Source organism: Ahaetulla prasina, chromosome 7 (assembly GCF_028640845.1).
Source record: "Ahaetulla prasina isolate Xishuangbanna chromosome 7, ASM2864084v1, whole genome shotgun sequence".
Taxonomy (NCBI): domain Eukaryota; kingdom Metazoa; phylum Chordata; class Lepidosauria; order Squamata; family Colubridae; genus Ahaetulla; species Ahaetulla prasina.
Window position 1 is genome coordinate 66,055,996 of NC_080545.1, and position 19,631 is coordinate 66,075,626.

Genomic DNA, 19,631 nt, shown 5'->3' on the forward strand with positions numbered 1-19,631 from the left:
CCACCTGGGTATTAAAACTGTCTGTACTTTTCAAAGCACAAATAAAAGCACATACAAAGGCACACCAAAATGGACATTCATCATCTTCATTACAGTCTAAAATACCCACCTTTAAAAAAGACCAAACACAAGTATATTTACACGGATTGGATTTTCATAGGTTGTCTGTAAAAGCATACCATCTTCTTTCCCCACTGTAAAATAAGCACCAACCGTAGGGAAAAGAAGAAGGGAAGCATAAAAAACCAGTCTGTCTCACACAGTTTATTTAACAATAGGTAATAAGAAATCAATTAACAGTCTATACAGTGATCGAAAGTTCATATTTATAAGTAATCAACTTTAATTGCATGATTTACAACATTTGAGGGTTTTTTGCTTTCTATTTTCAAGTTTTACAGAAAATGGAAGAGGAGAAAAAGGGAAGGAAGGGAAAGAGAAAGCAAGCATAAAGAAGAAACCCCAGGGATTTTCACTCAGGTTAAAATTTTACCCTTGGAATAGTTTCTTACCCTCTTTAGTTTTTTCCTTTGTTAGATGTAAAAATAACAAAAAATCTTTCAGGAAAACAAACCACAATATATATACTACATCCATTTGGCAGCTGCCCCCATATATTTGCAAAAAAGTTTTCTTTTCTACATGTACAAATTTTAATACTTGAAGTTTAAGCTCAGACTCTGGTATAGAAAATTCTTGGAGGACAAAAGTAGACTTCGGAGAGGAGACTGGATTTCTTAATATTTTTTTTACAGTTTTTAAAAGATTTGACATCTTTCCAACCAAGGAAGAAAATTGGTATTTATCTTTAATATATATTTATATATATATTTATATATATATATATGCACTGTAATTTTAAAGCAACATTCACCTTTTTGTCCTCCAGTTTAGGTAATGTTCTTTGTTTTGTTTTGTTTTTGTTGTTGTTTTTGCAGTAGACAAGAGGAAAACCAGAATAGGGAAAAGTTAACCATTTGCCTCAGTAAATTATAACTATCAATATTACATATTTTCATTAATTTAAAAAAAATAAAACCTATTGGAGGCTAGTGAAGGAAGTCATTTGGTCAGCAGCCAAACAACTATCCACTCCCAAGCACCTCCCCAACGCACGCGAAGGGAAAACAAAAAAACAAAAACAAAAAAAGGACTGGTTACAGTCCCAGCCATAACAAAAATATATTTTCTTTGTATTCCATTGTCCCCCATTTCAGTTGGGGATTTTTTTGTTTGTTTTTAAAACCACAAACTACTGTTGCAGATTTCAGGTGTATTCCAGGGAATATGTTCTGCTAAGAAAGATTCAAAAAATTGTCTTCAGTACAAAACGTCTTGCGAAAATAAGTTTTTTTTTTTTTTTGCTCCCAAAATGCTACAATGAATCTTAGCGTATGTCTAGTGTACTCTGTGAAAGATTTGAATTTAAGTCTGAATTATCTGAGCTGAGTCCCAGTTCTGTGGCACCTGCACCATGGAGCCCTGCCATGCCTGGATTATTAGCAAGCTGAGAAAGCATTGCACTCTGGTCCGAGCTGGCAAAGTGCCCTTGATCCATGGGGTTAGCCTGGGCAGCTACCAGTCCTGGATGTGGGGAGCTGGTCTGTGGGGAGACGTGATGTGGAGAAGGTTGAGGCTGCATCCTAGGGGAAGGGCTGGAGTGGGGTGGCTGGGATTGGGGGCGTGGTGAAGGGACAGGCTGTGGAGAACGAACTTGATTGGTAAGCGATGATGGAATCTGTTGACCTTGTAAGTGTGGGGACTGGGCCTGATTAGGAAGCATGTGTTGCTGAGGACTCATAGGATTCGGCTGCGCTGGGGATCCAATTTGCTGTTGCAGTAATCGCTGTTGGTAAGCCTGCTGCAAATTTGATCCTGTGTCTGCAGTCATGGCCTGAGGAAGCTGGCTCATCTGTCCCATATTTCCTTGCTGCAACTGCTGCATATGATGCTGCATTCGCTGCTGCTGTTGCTGCTGCTGCTGCTGATACCCAACTCCTTGAGGCTGTTGGAACTGGTTATGATTGGCTATGCCAGGACCTAAATTGGGTCCTGTTCCTTGTTGCTGCTGCTGCTGCTGCTGCTGCCGCTGTTGTTCAATCATCTGTCGTCTTAGGAGGAGATCCCGGAACTGGGGAGATATCCCCGAATGATTCATGTTCATTGGCTGTGCCTGAGGATTCATCCCACCCATGGCTTGTTGGGGTGGAGGCTGCTGAGGCGGTGACTGCTGAGGCATGCTAGGCCTCTGAACACCTGCTTGCATTGGATTCATGTTCTGCATGGCTGGATTTGAGTGAACACCTTGTTGTCCTGGCATGACTTGCTGCTGTTGCTGCTGCTGCTGCTGAAGACCTGGCTGGCCCTGAGGCATTCCAGGCTGTCCCGGCATGCCTTGCGGATTCGGGTTAACTGCATACTTGGCAGCTCGTTGCTTAATGAAAGCAGCTAACAACTGAGGGTTTGAATGCAAGATGTTAAGCACCTGCTGCTGCTGCATGGGAGAGCTGGGAGACCTGAGAGTCCGCAGCAGGTTTTGTAAGGCTGCCTGAGGCAGAGAACCTGGTTTTGATGGAGCTGTACCAGGTACCTGACCCATTCCTGGTTGCGGTGACATATTCATTGGCTGTCCAGATTGGGCCATTGACATCATAGTTGGTCTTTGCATTCCTGGCTGCAGTTGCTGAGGTTGTGGCAACCCACCTTGAGCCCATGCTGGCTGCTGCTGTATTCCGGTTGATCCCATCCCTTGGTCTATGTGCCCACCAGGACCTCTGGCCATCTGAGGTGGTGTTACACTCATAGGCTGTATTGGATTAATTTGAGGCATCGGGTGTTGAATAGGCCTCTGGAAGATTGGAACATGAGCCATCTGCCGCTGGTGATCTGCTACTCGTTGTATCTGCATGGCTATTTCCACAGCAGCTGCAGGAGGACCTTGGATAGGTGGCTGAACAGTCTGAGGAGTTGTTGGAGGAGTTACCTGGCCACCTGCCTTGCCTTGAGACACAGCACCAGGAGGTTGAGTTCTTGCAATGCTATATGGAGGCATGTTATTAGGAGGTGCAGATTGTGGTTGCGAAGCAGGCTGTGGTGGAGGCTGAGGCTGTGGTGTTTGAGGAGTTGGTGGCTGCTGGCCTGTTGGAGTAGTTGGTGTGGCTGGTGTAGGTGAAGGCAACCCTTGCTGTTGTCCTACTATGCCTGTCCTCTGCATGCTTGCCATCCTCCTCCGGAGCATCTGGGCCTGTTGTAGGCGATGCTGAAGCTGTTGCTGACGAAGTTTATGTTTGATATTTAGGCAAAATGGCACTGGGCACTTGTTCTCCTGGCAGTGCTTAGCATGGTAGCAGCAAAGAGCAATGAGTTGTTTGCAAATTGGACACCCTCCATTGGTTTTGCGTTTACAACCTTTGGTGTGCTGGACAACTCTCTTCATCTTTTGACAAGATGGCAGTGAACAGTTGGCATTGCGACACTGGCAGGCATGAACTAAAGACTGGATGCAGCGCTGTATACTCAGGCGACGTGAATCACCAGGACTCTGAGTGGTGGCTGTCTGTTGGTTGTTGCTCTCATCATCAATTCCAAGGCCCAGTTTCTCCATCTTGTGCTCATGGTTTTTAGTGTTATAGCAGGTAATGCACAAGTCATAATCCTAAACACAGAAATTATTATAGTCAGTTACTTGGAACTTTAGACCAACAGAAGTTAATTAGTTTATCAACTCTAAATAACAGTATTAATTTAAGACTACATTATTTATGTTCTAACAATTTCAATATGGTAATAGTAAAATTATCTAAGAAAAAAATCTTATGCTTTATGCACATAAGCATCTTTGCATCCTAACCCTAACAGAAAAACTTATTAAAATAGGCAAAAGTAAAAAGCTGGCCAAGTTAACCAAATGCTTACCAGAGTTAATAGAATATCAAAACTATACAGTGAAGATCACAGAAAGTAATATATTGATACTAATATACAAAGAATCACAAATCAAAGACTTTCTCCTATTTCATATTGATGTAGTCTTATGCATAAGCCCATGGAATTCTCGGGTAAATACTAGCAATAGCAATAGCACTTAGACTTATATACCACTTTACAGTACTTTACAGTCCTCTCTAAGTGGTTTACAGAGTCAGCATATTGCCAACAATTTGGGTTCTCATTTTACCCACCTCGGAAGGATGGAAGGTTGAGTCAACCTTGAGCCTGGTGAAATCTGAACTGCCAAATTGCAGGCAGCCGGCAGTCAGCAGAGATAGCCTGCAGTACTGCACTCTAACCACTGCATCTCTGTCATATTATAAAGTTATTAAGAAGAGAGGACCTATATTGAGATGAGAGAGGTACCTATATATTTATTATCCAATGATTAAGCACGTACAAGGGAAACTAGCAGGAATCAGAAATTTCTGAAATGCAAGTTTAACCAGCTGCTTCACTATAGGTTAGGCATACCTCACAAACAGTGCAATGCCATCTTGTCTCCACATGGTGCTTGCACTCATTGCAGGTGTACACAAAACGGTCCTGGCTCTGTGTATGCAGCTCTACTAGCATACACATAGTTGACCACATTGCTCTTCGTAGTGAAGAAAACTCAAGATGTTTGTCTCTAGCAAGGGTAAGGAAGGCATCACGCCCATCCATTAAGTCACATGGAATAAGTGGGTCAGGTTCAGTGATGGGAGGCAGAGAGTTGGCTTGAGGACCAGCAATGAGACGGATCACAAAGAATACCTGTAAAAGAGACAGGCCTATTTTAGGTTCTCGTCTAAGCCACATTCTTTGAATATAGAATGCTTTATAGTTTATGCTTTTAATGTTAGTGTTAAATGTTTTTATAGGTTACAGGTATCAGACAGAAGCTTTAATTTTTTTCAGTTTCATCAAGTGCTTATTAGAGTAGTAATATAATTTGTAGCAATTCTTCTACCATGTGCTAACTAAACACTGAAATGCAGTCATTTAGTTTTCTTTAGTGATCCAGTTATAATCAATGGCAGGTAGGTGGTAGTACAAGTGAATGAGGGCTTAGCTAAAACATGATTTTATTTCATCTTACCTGGAAATGGTAAATTATTGGTTGAATTTGTATAGAGTAAATCAGAGTCAAAAAATGTCATTTTACAACTTTACACTGTGTGAATCCAGGCAACATTTCATTACAGTTAAGAGGGAAGTATGTGTCAAACAATATCTGTTATTTACATAAAACAGATAATTTTATTTTCTGACCATAATCAATTCACAACCATTAGACTATTTTGGTGACTTTATTAACGGGTTATTTTAATCTGATTGAATGAATTGTGAGATAGACTGTTTTCCTCCATTATATATCTCACACACTTTTTTCTTGTATGTGCTTTAGACTGGAAGCCCATGCATGTATTTCATACTGCACTCCCATCCTACAATTTGGCAAAAATGGTCAGTATCTTAGATACACATAATAGTGCTTTAAAAAGCCATGCAAAGTTATTAGTTTCTAAAAAGCCAATGATACTCTTCTTGCTTTGTCATTTCCAAGCTCAAGAGCATGTTTCATTGTCTTTTTAGTCTCACTTGCCAACTTTGTCTTACATTTCCTTCACCAACCGCTCCCTTCCAAACTCATTTTAGGAGGCCCCAGAAGGGTTTACTTCACTCTTACCTCTTTGTGCTTTTCCATAGTGGCATAGAGTTTCTGGGAAAGATCATTGGAGACATTGGGCATGCCTGGCTTCTTTTTGTTACCACGACTTAAACTGCTTTTATTTTTACTGGTCTTCTTGTTGTTTTTCTTTTTGGCATTTTTACTATCTCCTTTGCTAACCTGAAAATGAACATAGTGAAGTTTGAGAGTGGCAAATTTTAAATTTTATTTAAAATCTTATCCTTCTCAGAAGAAATGAAGAATAGGTTCAAGAAAACCTTCATTAATTCAGCCCAGATCTTCTGAAAGAGCCAAAAAAGATTTATAGCCATGTTTTAATCTCACTACAACAGGATTGGGAACGACGGCACATGGAACATCCTTCTAGCCATTTTAATGTTATTCCTGAATTAAAATAAAGTGCCTCTGGTTGAGCCTGACTCACTTACTCCTCTGCATCAATTAATTTAGCAACATTTCTGGAGCAAAATATATCATTTATTTTCTCTACTTCTATATTTTAAAATGTCAGAGATGAATTTTTGATAGAAGCTATTTTCTTACATCAGTGCTCTCATTGCTAGTGTTCTCTTCCCTTTTCCTCTCTTCTTCCTCTTGCTCTAATTCCTTAATGCTCTCTTCTAGAACATTTGGCCAGAAATCTCCTTCAAAGTAGGGCAGCTCTTTTGCACTTGTTAGACGGTCTTCTGTTGCTTGCTTAAAAATATCCTGCAACAGAAAATATTTTTCAGCACACATTTAACAATAAAATAGTTGTTAATTTTTAATTTTTATTACTTTTAAAATAATAGAAAAAGCAAAAACAAAAAGGAACAAAACAAAAAGATACAGACATTGTAAAACAAATGCATAACAAATCCTTAAAAAATAACTGAAAAAACGCAACAGAAAAAAACAAAACAAAAAAAACCCCCTCTCTCTTACATACACCTAGACACAAACGGTTTGGACCTGCAGCATTTTCAGGTTCTGAAATACTGAAACCTGAGATACCAGAACAACTTTTTAAATCTTTTAAAGTTTTGAAAAGAATCCTATTTCTGGTTTTAATCAATAATTGTTATCAATAAGTCAATTTGATATGCAGACATTAAGAGATGAGTTGAATATAGAATTAAGAGATCCCTACATTGCCTCACCCAGTGGCCCCTTAACATTCTGGATGTCAGGGACCAGTTCTATGTGTGTGTGTGTGGAAATTTCCATAGACCGAGGGGGGTGTTGTTTCAAGTGTCACCTAGATCCCACACATGTACATATGAAGCTTTGCTCACTTGTATGGACTGGTTCCTACTAGACCATGGACTGGTACCAGTCTGTGACCCAGATGTTGGGGATCCCTGGCCTAGACAATGGAAGAGTGTCTTCATTTCTATATAAAGAGCGTTGATGTACCTTGAACTATGACTTATAATTCTGAATAATATTTAGAATTTATTAGACTCCATTATAATTGTGTAGATAGGAACTATCTAAGAAAGCATTTTGTTGGAGATATAATGACAACAATTCTTTAAAACATCTGTTTTTATAATGTTCTATAATTACTAAAATTTTTGGAGAAAGTAATGAACCATATAACTGTGATACTGTGAAAAAGCTAAAATTTTCAAAGGATAATATTCTTTTAAACTATATATCTATTACATGGAATTTGACAATTGGACAGTGTAAAAGGATTCTCTCTGCCCTTATTATGGCTAAAAAACTAATATCCAACATTAGAAAGATGATTGTATGTTCCCATTCTCTCAATGGATTGAAGCAGAGATCCTCAATCCCCAAGCCATGACCCACTATTGTGGCCCATTTGGAACTGGGCTGTGGAAGCAGTGGGCGAGTATGTGCGCAGTGTCACTCCTGTGAGCAGCGGGCATGCGTGCAGCTCCAATTATGCGAAATACAGGTGTGCATGCCCACTACTCACGCAAATGGAGTTGCACACATATGTGCATGCCTGTTTCTCATGTAGAACCATCTCCTCTCTCCCTTTCCCATTGGCCCGCAAAACCAGAAAGGTTGGGGATCACTGGATTAAAGACCTGATTACACGTGCAATCTATGTGAAGATTATAGAGGTAGACTTTATATGGACAAATATAATTAAATATGAGTTTCATTTATAAAAAATACAGTAGTTTTAAAAAAAACCCAAAATAGCTATATAAATATATATGCTTGCATATTTTGCATTAGATAAATATATAACAGTAGGTATTTGTTGCTGTAATGATAGAAGGTCCAGTTTCTTAAGCCTTCACAATCTACATCATGTATCTTTTAGATTTTCCCCCCCTTATTTAATGCACACTTGGAGATGCAGAAAGATGAAATGTTATTTCTACCACCCCTATTTGACAATCTCAAATAGGCTTTATAAATATCGAAACTAGATATGCAAAATTGCTTTTCAAAGATATTTTTATACTTTTCTGAAGTATTATGACTTAGGAATAAACAGGTAAACAAATATGATACTTTAATTAATGCCCAACCAACCTTATAATCATGGACTATGCGCTCTGTCACGGATTTATCCAACATCTTTTTATACCACTCTTGCAGTCGTTTTGGTTTGGGAATTTTTTGATCAGGAGGATGGCAATGGAAAATATAATCATCTCCTTCACTAGGTGGGCAGGCCCAGATATGTCCAGTTGTATAGCTATTAGGGAAGAAATAAGTTATTAGTTCTATTATACATTATTTCAAATATACTTTCTAAAATCATTTGTTACCTTTTCAAACCAAGAATGTACTCCACAAGATAGCTGACTCTGAAATATTCTAACTATGTCATATCTGAAAAACTCAGAAGTAATAAATAAAAAGGGCTTCAGAAGCTTTATAGACTAAAACACTTTCTGATGTAGAAATGAATCTGGGGACCTCCCCAGAGCTACTTATGACCTGTTTTCAAATTTCCAACAGCTGCACTTGCTTTCTCTCTCATTCCCTCTCATGTTATTGCATTTTGGGCACTTGGCAACTGAGTTCCATGTGTGCCCATCTGCAACGTGACTGAAATTTTTATGCTTTTTGTGTGTATTGGGGGGGGGGGGAGAGAGAGGACTTCCAGGGTTTACTTCCGGTTTCTAGGAAAAAATGTCCAATCGTGAAAATGGGTTTACTTAACGATTGCTGCAAAGAAAATTATAAAGTTGAGCAGTCACATGCAGAATTGCTTAATGACTTATGATTGTAATTTTGAACTCAATTATGATTGTATTTGAGGACTACCTGTGATCATATAGGACTCTACAGTCTGATGAGCAGATAGAACTAGTAATAAGACTAGTAATAAGTCTCTTCCCTTGGAAATTATTCACACCATCTTTTCTGTATGTTTACCAAATAATTTCTGCTTTAATTTATATTAACGATTATGAACATTTAAAGCACATCTTCCACATCTTCTATTTTTAGAATCATATAAAAATCCTGTTCATAAATACATAGACACACTCAACACAAGACATGCTTAACTTGCCACTGAAAAGTTATTTTTCCAAAATCAAAATTAGTTATGATTGAGATAAACCAAGAAAAGAAGCAATGAATACAATTAACTGCATGTCTGTCTGCTCACAGGTGCACAGAAAAACACCATAATGATGCAAGCATAATCAGAATTCCCTTTTATAAGAATAACACTTTTTTATATGCTGCCTTTTCTTTAAATTATTTTCCTTTCCTAATTTTCAATTTAGATTAAAACTAGCCTAACAAGGTATCACACATAATTTAGCCTTAAATTTCTCTTCCAAAACAATTAAAGCATTAATGAAGCTTTTAATAAAATGCTACCAGTATTCTAATGTAAATTAAGACCCCCATACTACTCTCAGGTGTGATCCATCTAAGTTACAGTTGATCTTTATAATATTAACATAAATTAACTTTCTTCATGATAGTATTTCAGGAATTCTTTCATTTTATTTTTCTCTAACACAATCCTCACTTGGGACTTTCATATGCACATTCTTCGGTGAAGAAACAAAATACATTCTTATTTGCTACTAGTAGTGTACTAATCAAAGCATATCTATGCCCAAGATTTTAAAGTACATGCTGAAAATATACTTATCTTCTGGCTGCTACAGAGAAGGGATTGGCAACATGGTCTAGAAACATCTTATTTGGTGTTCAACAAATTTTCTGTCTACTTGACCTCAATATAATTGACTTTGCAATTTTAAATCTATTCACTAATCCTAAAAGATTCCATGTTTCTTTTATAAGTTGCAATAGACAATAGCATACAATATAATAAAATAGGAAACTTACCCTAACTTCTTAACATACTCTAGATAACCTATCAGAATTTCATGATAGACAGCAGTCCTCAGGCATTTAGGGCGGAAGAAATGAACACTGTCAAGGTAAGATATGTATACTCGCCTAAAGAAGAGAGAAAGTTCATAAGCTATAACCAGAAGCATTTTGCAGTATTCAATTATTTCCTTTTTCTTTCATTAAGAAATTTGCCTTAACTTCACCTTTCATAGCCTCTTTTAAAAACTAGTGCCTTAATCTAACTATGTTTACTTATTTCTCATATAAGATTTTTAAGCTATTAACACACACAGCTCTGGAATAATGTAATTCTCGTGGTAGAGTCTGCCATGCAAACTTCAATAATTGCCAGTTTGCTTTTGGAGTAATTCAAGTTGCTGGTCATGACTTACAAAGCTTGGGATTGGCACTGGGTTGGGTTACTTGAGGGACCACCTATCTCTCAGAGTATCTGAAGGTTGACATACTCCAAGTTCCATTGTTTAAACAATGCCACCTATCAGAACCTTGGAAATGTGCTTGATCTCTGGAATGAGATTCTCCCCCCCCCCTTCCTGCTCCCCAAGATTTTAACATCCTACACTCATGATTTAGTTCTATGCCCAATGCTTTGGCAAGAATGACTGAAACCTATTTTTTCCTTTTCCTTGTTTCCCTCCAGATTTATTTTCCTTCACCATCTTCATTTTTTGTCTTTGTTTTTATAATGTTCTTTATTTTTAAATGTTTTTCACAATTGTAAACTGCCAGAGCAGCTGGAATTTGGATGGCATATCAATCAATCAAATAAATAGAGGTGTGATTCTGAAAAGTTCAAATCATGTTTGGCCCTAAAAAAATGAACTTTCAAGGAATTAGAGGCTACATATTGTGATATATCTTGTACCTGAACTAAGCCAGTTTATCATTTTGCTTGAATTAGAAGACTGTGGTATCTACTTAGTTTACAAATTGGTTACCAATCTTGGTTTTTAACCTAAATCAAATCAGTTGCCCATCGGCCAAAACAGCAAATGATAGCTTGACTTCAAGCAGGAAAAAACCAATATGGGTAACTGGAGAAGAATAGTTTCAACTCCAGAGTTTATTCAAAATGTACTGTTCTAGCAGCAAACTGTGATAGGTAGTTTGTGTATAGACAGCTCCAAAAACTGCATTTGCAATTTTGCTCAATATCAACAATATGCATCTTCCCATTAAAATATACCATCATACTTGCTATTGCTTGGTTAAAAGTTCCCAAAAACTATTTCCATACAGATGGAAAACTAATGTAAATATGTGGTGTAGGGTTTCCTGCCTAAGCAGAGTGTTGAACTAGAAGACTCCAAGGTCCCTTCCAACTCTCTTATTCTAGTATTTTCTAGTACAGTCATGGCCGAAATTGTTAGCACCCCAGAAATTTCTCCAGAAAATCAAGTATTTCTCATTGCTGGCCACTTCAGAACTCTCCAGCGCTTTGTTGCCATCCATTTCTGGGTGCTTTTTGACGTATGTTTGGGATCATTGTCCTGCTGGAAGACCCAAGATCTCGGATGCAAACCCAGCTTTCTGGCACTGGGCTCTACAGTGCGACCCAAAATCCTTTGGTAATCCTCAGATTTCATGATGCCTTGCACACAGTTAAGGCACCCAGTGCCAAAGGCAGCAAAACAACCTCAAAACAACATTGAACCTCCACCATATTTCACTGTAGGTACTGTGTTCTTTTCTTTGTAGGCCTCATTCTGTTTTTGGTAAACAGTAGAATGATGTGCTTTACCAAAAAGCTCTATCTTGGTCTCATCTGTCCACAAGACGTTTTCCTAGAAGGATTTTGGTTTACTCAAGTACATTTTGGCAAACTGTAGTCTTGCTTTTTTATGTCTCTGTGTCAGCAGTGGGGTCCTCCTGGGTCTCCTGCCATAGCGTTTCATTTCATTTGAATATCGACGGATAGTTCGCGCTGACACTGATGCTCCCTGAGCCTGCAGGACATCTTGAATTTCTTTGGAACTTGTTTGGGGCTGCTTATCCACCATCCAGACAATCCTACGTTGCAACCTTTCATCAATTTTTCTTTTCTGTCCACGCCCAGGGAGATTAGCTACAGTGCCATGGGTTGCAAACTTCTTGATAATGTTGCACATTGTGGACAAAGGCAAATCTAGATCTCTGGAGATGGACTTGTAACCTTGAGATTGTTGATATTTTTCCACAATTTTGGTTCTCAAGTCCTCAGACAGTTCTCTTCTCCTCTTTCTGTTGTCCATGCTTAGTGTGGCACACACAAACAATGCAAAGACTAAGTGAACTACTCTCTTTTTTATCTGCTTTCAGATGTGATTTTTATATTGCCCACACCTGTTACTTGCCCCAGGTGAATTTAAAGGAGCATCACGTGCTTCAAACAATCTTATTTATCCACAATTTTGAAAGGGTGCCAATAATTTTGTCCAGCCCATTTTTGGAGTTTTGTGTGACATTATGTCCAATTTGCTTTTTTTCCTGCCTTTTTTTGTTTTGTTCCAATACACACAAAGGGAATAAACATATGTATAGCAAAACATGTGTTAATGCAGTACTTTTCTGTGAAAAATACTTGATTTTCTGGAAAAATTTCTGGGGTGCCAACAATTTCGGCCATGACTGTACGTTGAGCTTTCTAAAGAGTGTAAATTACACTTTCTCCTAGCATTTCCCCATTTATAAAGAAATTTTAATCATTTTTTTCTTGTTCTGATTATTTTACATAGTTGCTAAGCAGTAGTACTGTGCAGATCATAATTCAATATCAGTATTCTTCCATCTTTTGCAGAAGATAACTTTATCTTCTGCAAAAAGAAGTAGAGACCAAGGAAAGAAATTCTTCAACTTCTTTCTGAGCTTCTTTATCAAGCATTAATTCAAATTAGAAGTCAATTATTTTATTTTATTTTACTTCAAAAGGTGGATTTTCTGTTTAGCAAAAGCATTCCAATGATTTTTTGAGAGAAATAGCTTATTAAAAATTGTGAAACAAAATTGTCTTTAAAAAAGCAAATGCTTCTAAATAATTCCATAAAGTAAATAGTGTTAAATCAAATCTTCCTGTTAAATATGTGGGAATGATTCAATCTTGGAGAAAGACAAATAATACAGGAAAAAGAGGGAGGGGGGAGATGTAGTAAAGGGTATATACCTGATCCAGTTACAAAAATATCAATTTCTTAGGCATTTATGTAGCAATAATCTAATTTTAAGAATTATTTTAAAAAATTAAAGAATTTTTAATACCTCTGGTTGGGTTGAGGGCAATCAGACCCATACTCCTGAACATGCATGCCAAAAAAGCATAAATCTACGCCATCGATCTCCTCAAAAGCAAAGAGTGCTTTTGTTCGGTAAGGGAATTGTTCTGCCATCTCTCCACTATCTACAAATCTGCAAAATTAAAAGGCATAATGTAAAACAATGCTAGCAAATTTAATACTCTCATGCATTTTGGGTTGCTATAATATGGAAGCTGCCCAAACATACTATTTTAACATTTTATTTTAATAATTTATTCACTTTTATCTAGTTTGTTCTGCTATATTTTAACTCTCTCTATGGGAATCATTTATAGTAAAACAACATATAAATAAATAAATCAAACTTAACTAAAGCCATTCAAAAGTACAGAGCATTGTAGCAATCTGGCAGAATATAAATCAACCAACCAACCAAACAAACAAGTAAGTAAGTAAAAATAATGTTTATTGGTCCATTTTTTAAGTAAACTTGTTATCTGATCTTCCAAAGCCTAATTTTTTGCCATCTACTTCCAAATCTCTTCTTTTAAATCAATAATAATCTGTATGGAAACAGCTCAAAATATGCAATAAATTGCACTAATCACTCAAAATGTTTAAAAATGAAACTATCAAATGTTATATTGCAAGTTCTTTTGACTAACAAAATAACATTTTATTGTTTAGACAAATGTATCAATAACACAACTTAATATTCAAAAAGAAAAAAAATCATGCCATTCAAAGGTTTAAGGAAAATTACCTTGCTTTCATTCCAGGTTTAACTTCTACAGTTTTCTCTGAGGTATGAACCACCCTAACAATGACTTCGCCCGACTCAGGATGATTCTGCCGTCTCAGGAACTCATTCACTCTGTTTTCCAAAAAGGTACCAAGTCTAGTGGTTGGTAATCCTACAAAAATGAAGATTGCTTAATTGTTTATCATTACTCTAGCAACAAAATAGCTTTAAAAATGATGCTCTGAACTTGTGGCTCCTAGGTTAGAAAGTTACAAGTATTTGCCTTGCTGAGCAAGTAAAATTTACATTTTGTATTAATTTACAACTTTAAAAGTACACTGAAATTACACCAGTAATGGGTTTCAATTAAGACAGCCTCATTTTAAAAAAAGCTAAACTGGGTCATTCTTTACTTAGCTAGGAAAATGCTGCACCAGAAAACCCTAGGGATGAAGTCCAGGTCATAAAAACTAAAATCAAAGATAAGGCATGTCCAAGCTGTTGCCAAAGGAGATCTGACATGCATTACTTCCTAAGCAAAGAAAGGAAAGTCATCTAGAATATATAGCAAGAAAAGTAAGTTTGTTCTAGCCCAAATTCAGGAAGATGTTGAAACCAGAACAATCAGATTGGGGTCAGTGAGTGGGAGTCATCTGAATGGAGAAAAATGGAGTTGAAAAATAAACTTCCCTGGATTGTTATCTTAAAGTTCATATTTTACATTTTTCAAGAACTAAGTTTCCAAATATATCTTGTCATGGCAGGTTATCAAAAATCAAAAAAAATTACGTTTGTCAGGTTTTTTAATTATAAAATGATCGACAATAAATCCCCAATTTATTAAAGATATATATTCCTCAAAGAGAAATACTGCTGGGATTCAGTTTTGGAATTGTTGATCAGATGATCATACTGCAATTCTTTTTCTTCAGTGTATGTTATAAAAAGGATGGATAATGCTTATGCCATATAAAGTTAGTAAGGATGAAAGCCGTAAAACATAATTTGTTAATAGAATTCATTGAAAACAATGGTATTAACTCCCAAACAGTACAAACTATCCTTGCTTAATGACTGTTCATTTTACAATTATTTGAAGTTACAAGGACCACAGAATGACGCTTTATGCTGGCAAAGCATCGCTGGCTGTTATAAATTGGTCATGCTGCCCTTCCCCCACAGTTATAAGATTGCATGTTAGGTGGGGTCAGCTTTATGACCATTCATGGCATTCCAAAATCACATGACCCACATTTGTGATAGTTTTTGCCAGGCAAAAAACACCCCACTGAAATGAACCACCTCACTTAACAACCGTCACAAAAAAAGGATGGAAAATTACTGCTGGCCATGCGGGTACCTTGATTTATGACCACAATGACTTATGATCATAATTCCAGGCTCAATTATGGTTATATGTTAAGAACTACCTGCAACTTCTGAAAATCTAGCTATCTATTTAGAACAGTGGATATTTTTCTGTATGTCAAACATCTGAAGTCTCTGCCAGATCACAGAACTCTCTCCTGAGTGAAACTCTTCTTAAAAAAGGTTTTGGGAAATACTACTTCAGGCTTGCTAGAATTAGTTTTATTTGGCTCCTACAGAACATTATTTTTATTCTACTTTTCTACTTTGATTTTTTTTATTGGTTTTATTATCATTGTTTTTATCTTATCCTTAAACTGCTTTGGCATTAATAGAAGGAATAAAAACATTTTAAATAAATACATCCATTTAAAAAAGCAAATAGAAATAAATATGAGAAATGCACCAATCTCTACTTACTTCTGGCAGAAAATTTGTTCTCTCTTCGAGTTCGTCCTGATTTTTTTAGGCAGCCATCACAGACAAAGCTAAAAACAGAAGAAAATAATTTAAATTCCTAATATAATTATTAAAATATTTCTATAAAAATATCTCCCCTGCATTTTCTAGTATATGATACTAATTATTAAACATGGATTGCAACCTATTACTGAACAGCCTAAATCAGACTTGCTCCAGTATATCACAATCTGAGCAGAACACCTAATTTCATCTGATGTAACAATATATAACATCACTACAGGTTGTCATTGACATAATGACTATTCGTTCAATGACTCTTTGAAGTCATAGTGGGGCTAAACAAAGTGACTTACAACTAGTCCCTAAAACTACACCCACTGCAGTGCCCCTGCGGTCACTTAGTCAAAAATCGTTGCAGCCCACCTGCACTTACCACAGGGGCATTTCAACTCTCCCCGCACATCACCCTCCCATCTATGTCCTTGTGGCCCCCTGCACAACAAGGTCCTTGCTGCCTTAGTTGATCTTTGCCGACTTCTCGTCTCTGCTCTTGACCAAGCCTGTCTGGCCTGGCCCTTTGCAAAGCAGCTGGTGACCCTGTAAGGCTTTCTTCCCCAGATTGTGCATGGGGATTTCCTTGCAGTACGTAGATGTTCTCACAGGGACAGCAACTACCTCATAAAATGCCAGGCCGGGCACACCTTCTCCCCACTGGAATTTTTAAAAAATTGTGCATGGAAACTGAAACTAAATTAAATAGCCATACTAATATCTTGCTCATGGTCGCTCACTGATGCCTTGGTCAGTTCCTGTTTGGATTATTGCAATGTCCTCTATTTAGGGTTGCAGTTTAAGATCAATTGAAAGTTACAACTGGTCCAGAATGTGGCTACACACGCAATGATAGATGCCCCTTTGTTGTGCAAGCTGCATTGGCTCCTGGTTTCTTTCTGAATACAATTCAAGGTGCTGGTTATTATCTTTAAAGTCCCATATTGCATAGGACCAAATTATCAGTGTGACTGTCTCTACCTAAGGACATCTACCCATTCTATCAGATCAAATAGTGTGAGCACACTAGCCCCTTCCCTTAAACAATGGCATCTTGTGGGATCTAGGAAGCGTATCTTTTCCATGGCAGTCCCTGCTCTATGAAAAATCCTTCCCCTTGAAGTTTGGCAAGCACCTCCCTCCCTTCCAAAAAAACACTTAAGACTTGACTATTCACCCAGATTCTGGAACAGGGTGAAGTAGATAAGAGGGTTTGATAATGAACCTGATGGAGAAGCTTAACTTTGGTACCAGATTTTTTGTTTATGGCTTTAACAGAGACATGCATTATGTGGTTTTATTATTGATGTTGTTTTAATTTTTGATTGGGAGCTGCCCAGAGTTTGATGTAAGATGGCAGCTATATAAAAGTTTTAAATAAATAAAATTACATCACAGTTTTGTTAATCTATTTAAATGGTTATCAAAGATCACATGGAACTACAATACATTTTACCATTTGCATCTTTTCAAATATCATTTGTAATTTTTACAATTGTAAACAAACACAAAAGGAAAAGCAGCGTACCCAGATGGCCAGATTATTTCATTGTGAAGTACACAAATCTGATGCATCTTTCTTCCACATTCAATACATTCAACAAATCTAGAACAGAAAAGAACCATAAGCACTCAAAAAATAACTATTGTTATTTAAAAAAAATGTTTCAGAGATAAAGAAATTATGCAATGTGGCAAAATCTATTTATTCTTTAAACCTAGAGAGTTCTGTAAATGTATCTTTAATCAGAAATATATAAAATGTATCTTGAAGTACAAAATATCATTTCAAACTGAATTGCTATCTCACATATACTAACCGAGTTTTGAGATGTGAATTCTACATTGTGTCATTAAAAAATGTACCTCAAGCTCCAACATACCTTTATACAGTATGTTTACAAGTACACACACAGTATCTACCTACTTACATATATAACAGGAGAGGGAAAGGTGAATCAGTCTTTTTTAAAAAAATTAGATGTTTAAGATGAAAGGAAAGTTTCAAAAATGGATCCTCCCTTAACAACCAGAATTAGGACTGCAAATGCCATTCCTAAAAGATGTTAATAACTAAGAAAACATCACCATGCCAGATTTATATCAGTTCCTTTGTAAGCAATCACCCATGATTGGTGAGACATGTGATCACAATTTGGGATTTTAATGCTGATTTCTCCATTGATTGCTTGTCACAAGCCAGCTATGAAGTTCATATAGGATGGTGAAATGGGTTATAAATTTGTACTGACTACAAAGCGTCCAAATGGCGATCATATAAGTGCAGGACACTGCAATGGCTTTAAGTTTGAAGACAGGGTATTCAAACTGCTGTAACTATGATCAGTTACTAAATAGGCCAGTAATTAACTAAGGACTACCTGTATTATCAAATATGAATAAAGCAGTCAATAGTTTTCAGTCCCAAAGCAAAAATAAACGAACAACAAAATGATAACACATTTGTTTTACTCTAAAAATACAAATTTAGCTGCTCAAGTATCACTTACTGTTCTGGATCCAGTGTATCATTTTTTCTTTTTGAAAACTGATCTTTATTTATTGTGCTGAGGAGAGAAATGGGCAATTTTACTTGTACGAAGATGGACATTAGCATAATAAAACAATTTTAGATCTGCAGCAGATACAACTACATTTAAGCAGGATTTTCTAAACATATTGCTTTTTAAGAATGTTTTGAGAATAAAGGAAAGGTATGAATTAAACAAGATGATATAGTATCCCAAGCTAATACTTTCAAAGAAACAACTGGTGGATTTAGACACTGGAAGTTCTATGGTTCCGACCTGAGAAGGTACTTACATCATTTAACAATCTGGCAAGAAGCTCCAGAAGATTTCTTCCTAATCAGGCATAAAAACCACCTATGTTTGAAAACTACCTATCTCATGGCAGGGAGAGGATCATACAGGAGGTATAGAACACATTCATTTTCAAACATGTTTAGTTGCTTAACACAACCTATTGGTTACATCAATCAGACTTCTTTATTAGTTCTCATTTCTTGACAGAGAGGTCAGGACACAGTTATCCATACACATCTCAAGTTAATTTCTTAGATAAACAAACTAAGCCAGGAATGCCATAATTTATACTTTTAAATTTTTTATACAACATTAGTACAAAGTAACTAACTATGTGAGGTTCAGAAATTCCAGCAGATCCAGAATTTCTCATGATTAACGTCACATAGAAATAATTATAACTAAGACTAGAGAGCTAACTAGTAACAAGCACAATTTGAACCAGTGGCTAAACTTCTATGGCCTAAAATAAAAGCTATCTGAAAAAATGTTGCAAGTTCTTTCTAACAAATAAGTTCCTCCAAAATCAGGACTTCTAGCAGGCAGTAAAACCTCAGATTATACAATAGTTGCCTCAGCAGGATTGTCTGGTTAGTTTCCTATCACCTTTTGACATTGGTAAACTCATTTTCTGGAAAATAGCTACCATTTCAGAATTCAACCTAGTTTACAATTATGTCTGCTAAATTTGGTATAGTTACAAAAATATAATAAAATAGCTTTTAGGCAACACAGCGATAAGAGTTTAGCACTTTCTATGAACTGAAAAATTACATAAAGGAATAATTCATTTGTCGGAAGAGAAATATACACCTTGCTAAATATTTATTGCAGCTGTTTTCATTTTCTCCAGCAAAATAAAAGATTAAAGAATTTACAGTCCCATCAATTTCTTAACATTTAAAGTTGATTATATCATTTTAATTTTTTTTATAAACATAATATTGCAAAAGATAGTTATTTCAAGACACCACCTATGGAAAATTCATAGTACACTAGAAATCTTGACA

General features: G+C 36.5%; 1 protein-coding gene across 1 annotated transcript in view; it reads right to left on the reverse strand.

Moving 5' to 3' along the window:
• Nucleotides 1-249: 249 nt before the first annotated feature.
• Nucleotides 250-19,631, reverse strand: part of EP300 (E1A binding protein p300) — an 85,305-nt gene continuing 65,923 nt past the window's right edge. Inside the window, exons 21-31 of the mRNA XM_058190067.1 lie at nucleotides 18,307-18,363; nucleotides 17,325-17,402; nucleotides 15,743-15,810; nucleotides 13,976-14,126; nucleotides 13,217-13,363; nucleotides 9,953-10,066; nucleotides 8,165-8,330; nucleotides 6,209-6,373; nucleotides 5,663-5,824; nucleotides 4,465-4,746; nucleotides 250-3,655 (exon numbers count right to left, since the gene is read on the reverse strand). Coding sequence (XP_058046050.1) covers nucleotides 1,388-3,655; nucleotides 4,465-4,746; nucleotides 5,663-5,824; nucleotides 6,209-6,373; nucleotides 8,165-8,330; nucleotides 9,953-10,066; nucleotides 13,217-13,363; nucleotides 13,976-14,126; nucleotides 15,743-15,810; nucleotides 17,325-17,402; nucleotides 18,307-18,363 — 3,658 coding nt within the window. The 3' untranslated portion in view covers nucleotides 250-1,387. The remainder of the gene's footprint in view (nucleotides 3,656-4,464; nucleotides 4,747-5,662; nucleotides 5,825-6,208; nucleotides 6,374-8,164; nucleotides 8,331-9,952; nucleotides 10,067-13,216; nucleotides 13,364-13,975; nucleotides 14,127-15,742; nucleotides 15,811-17,324; nucleotides 17,403-18,306; nucleotides 18,364-19,631) is intronic.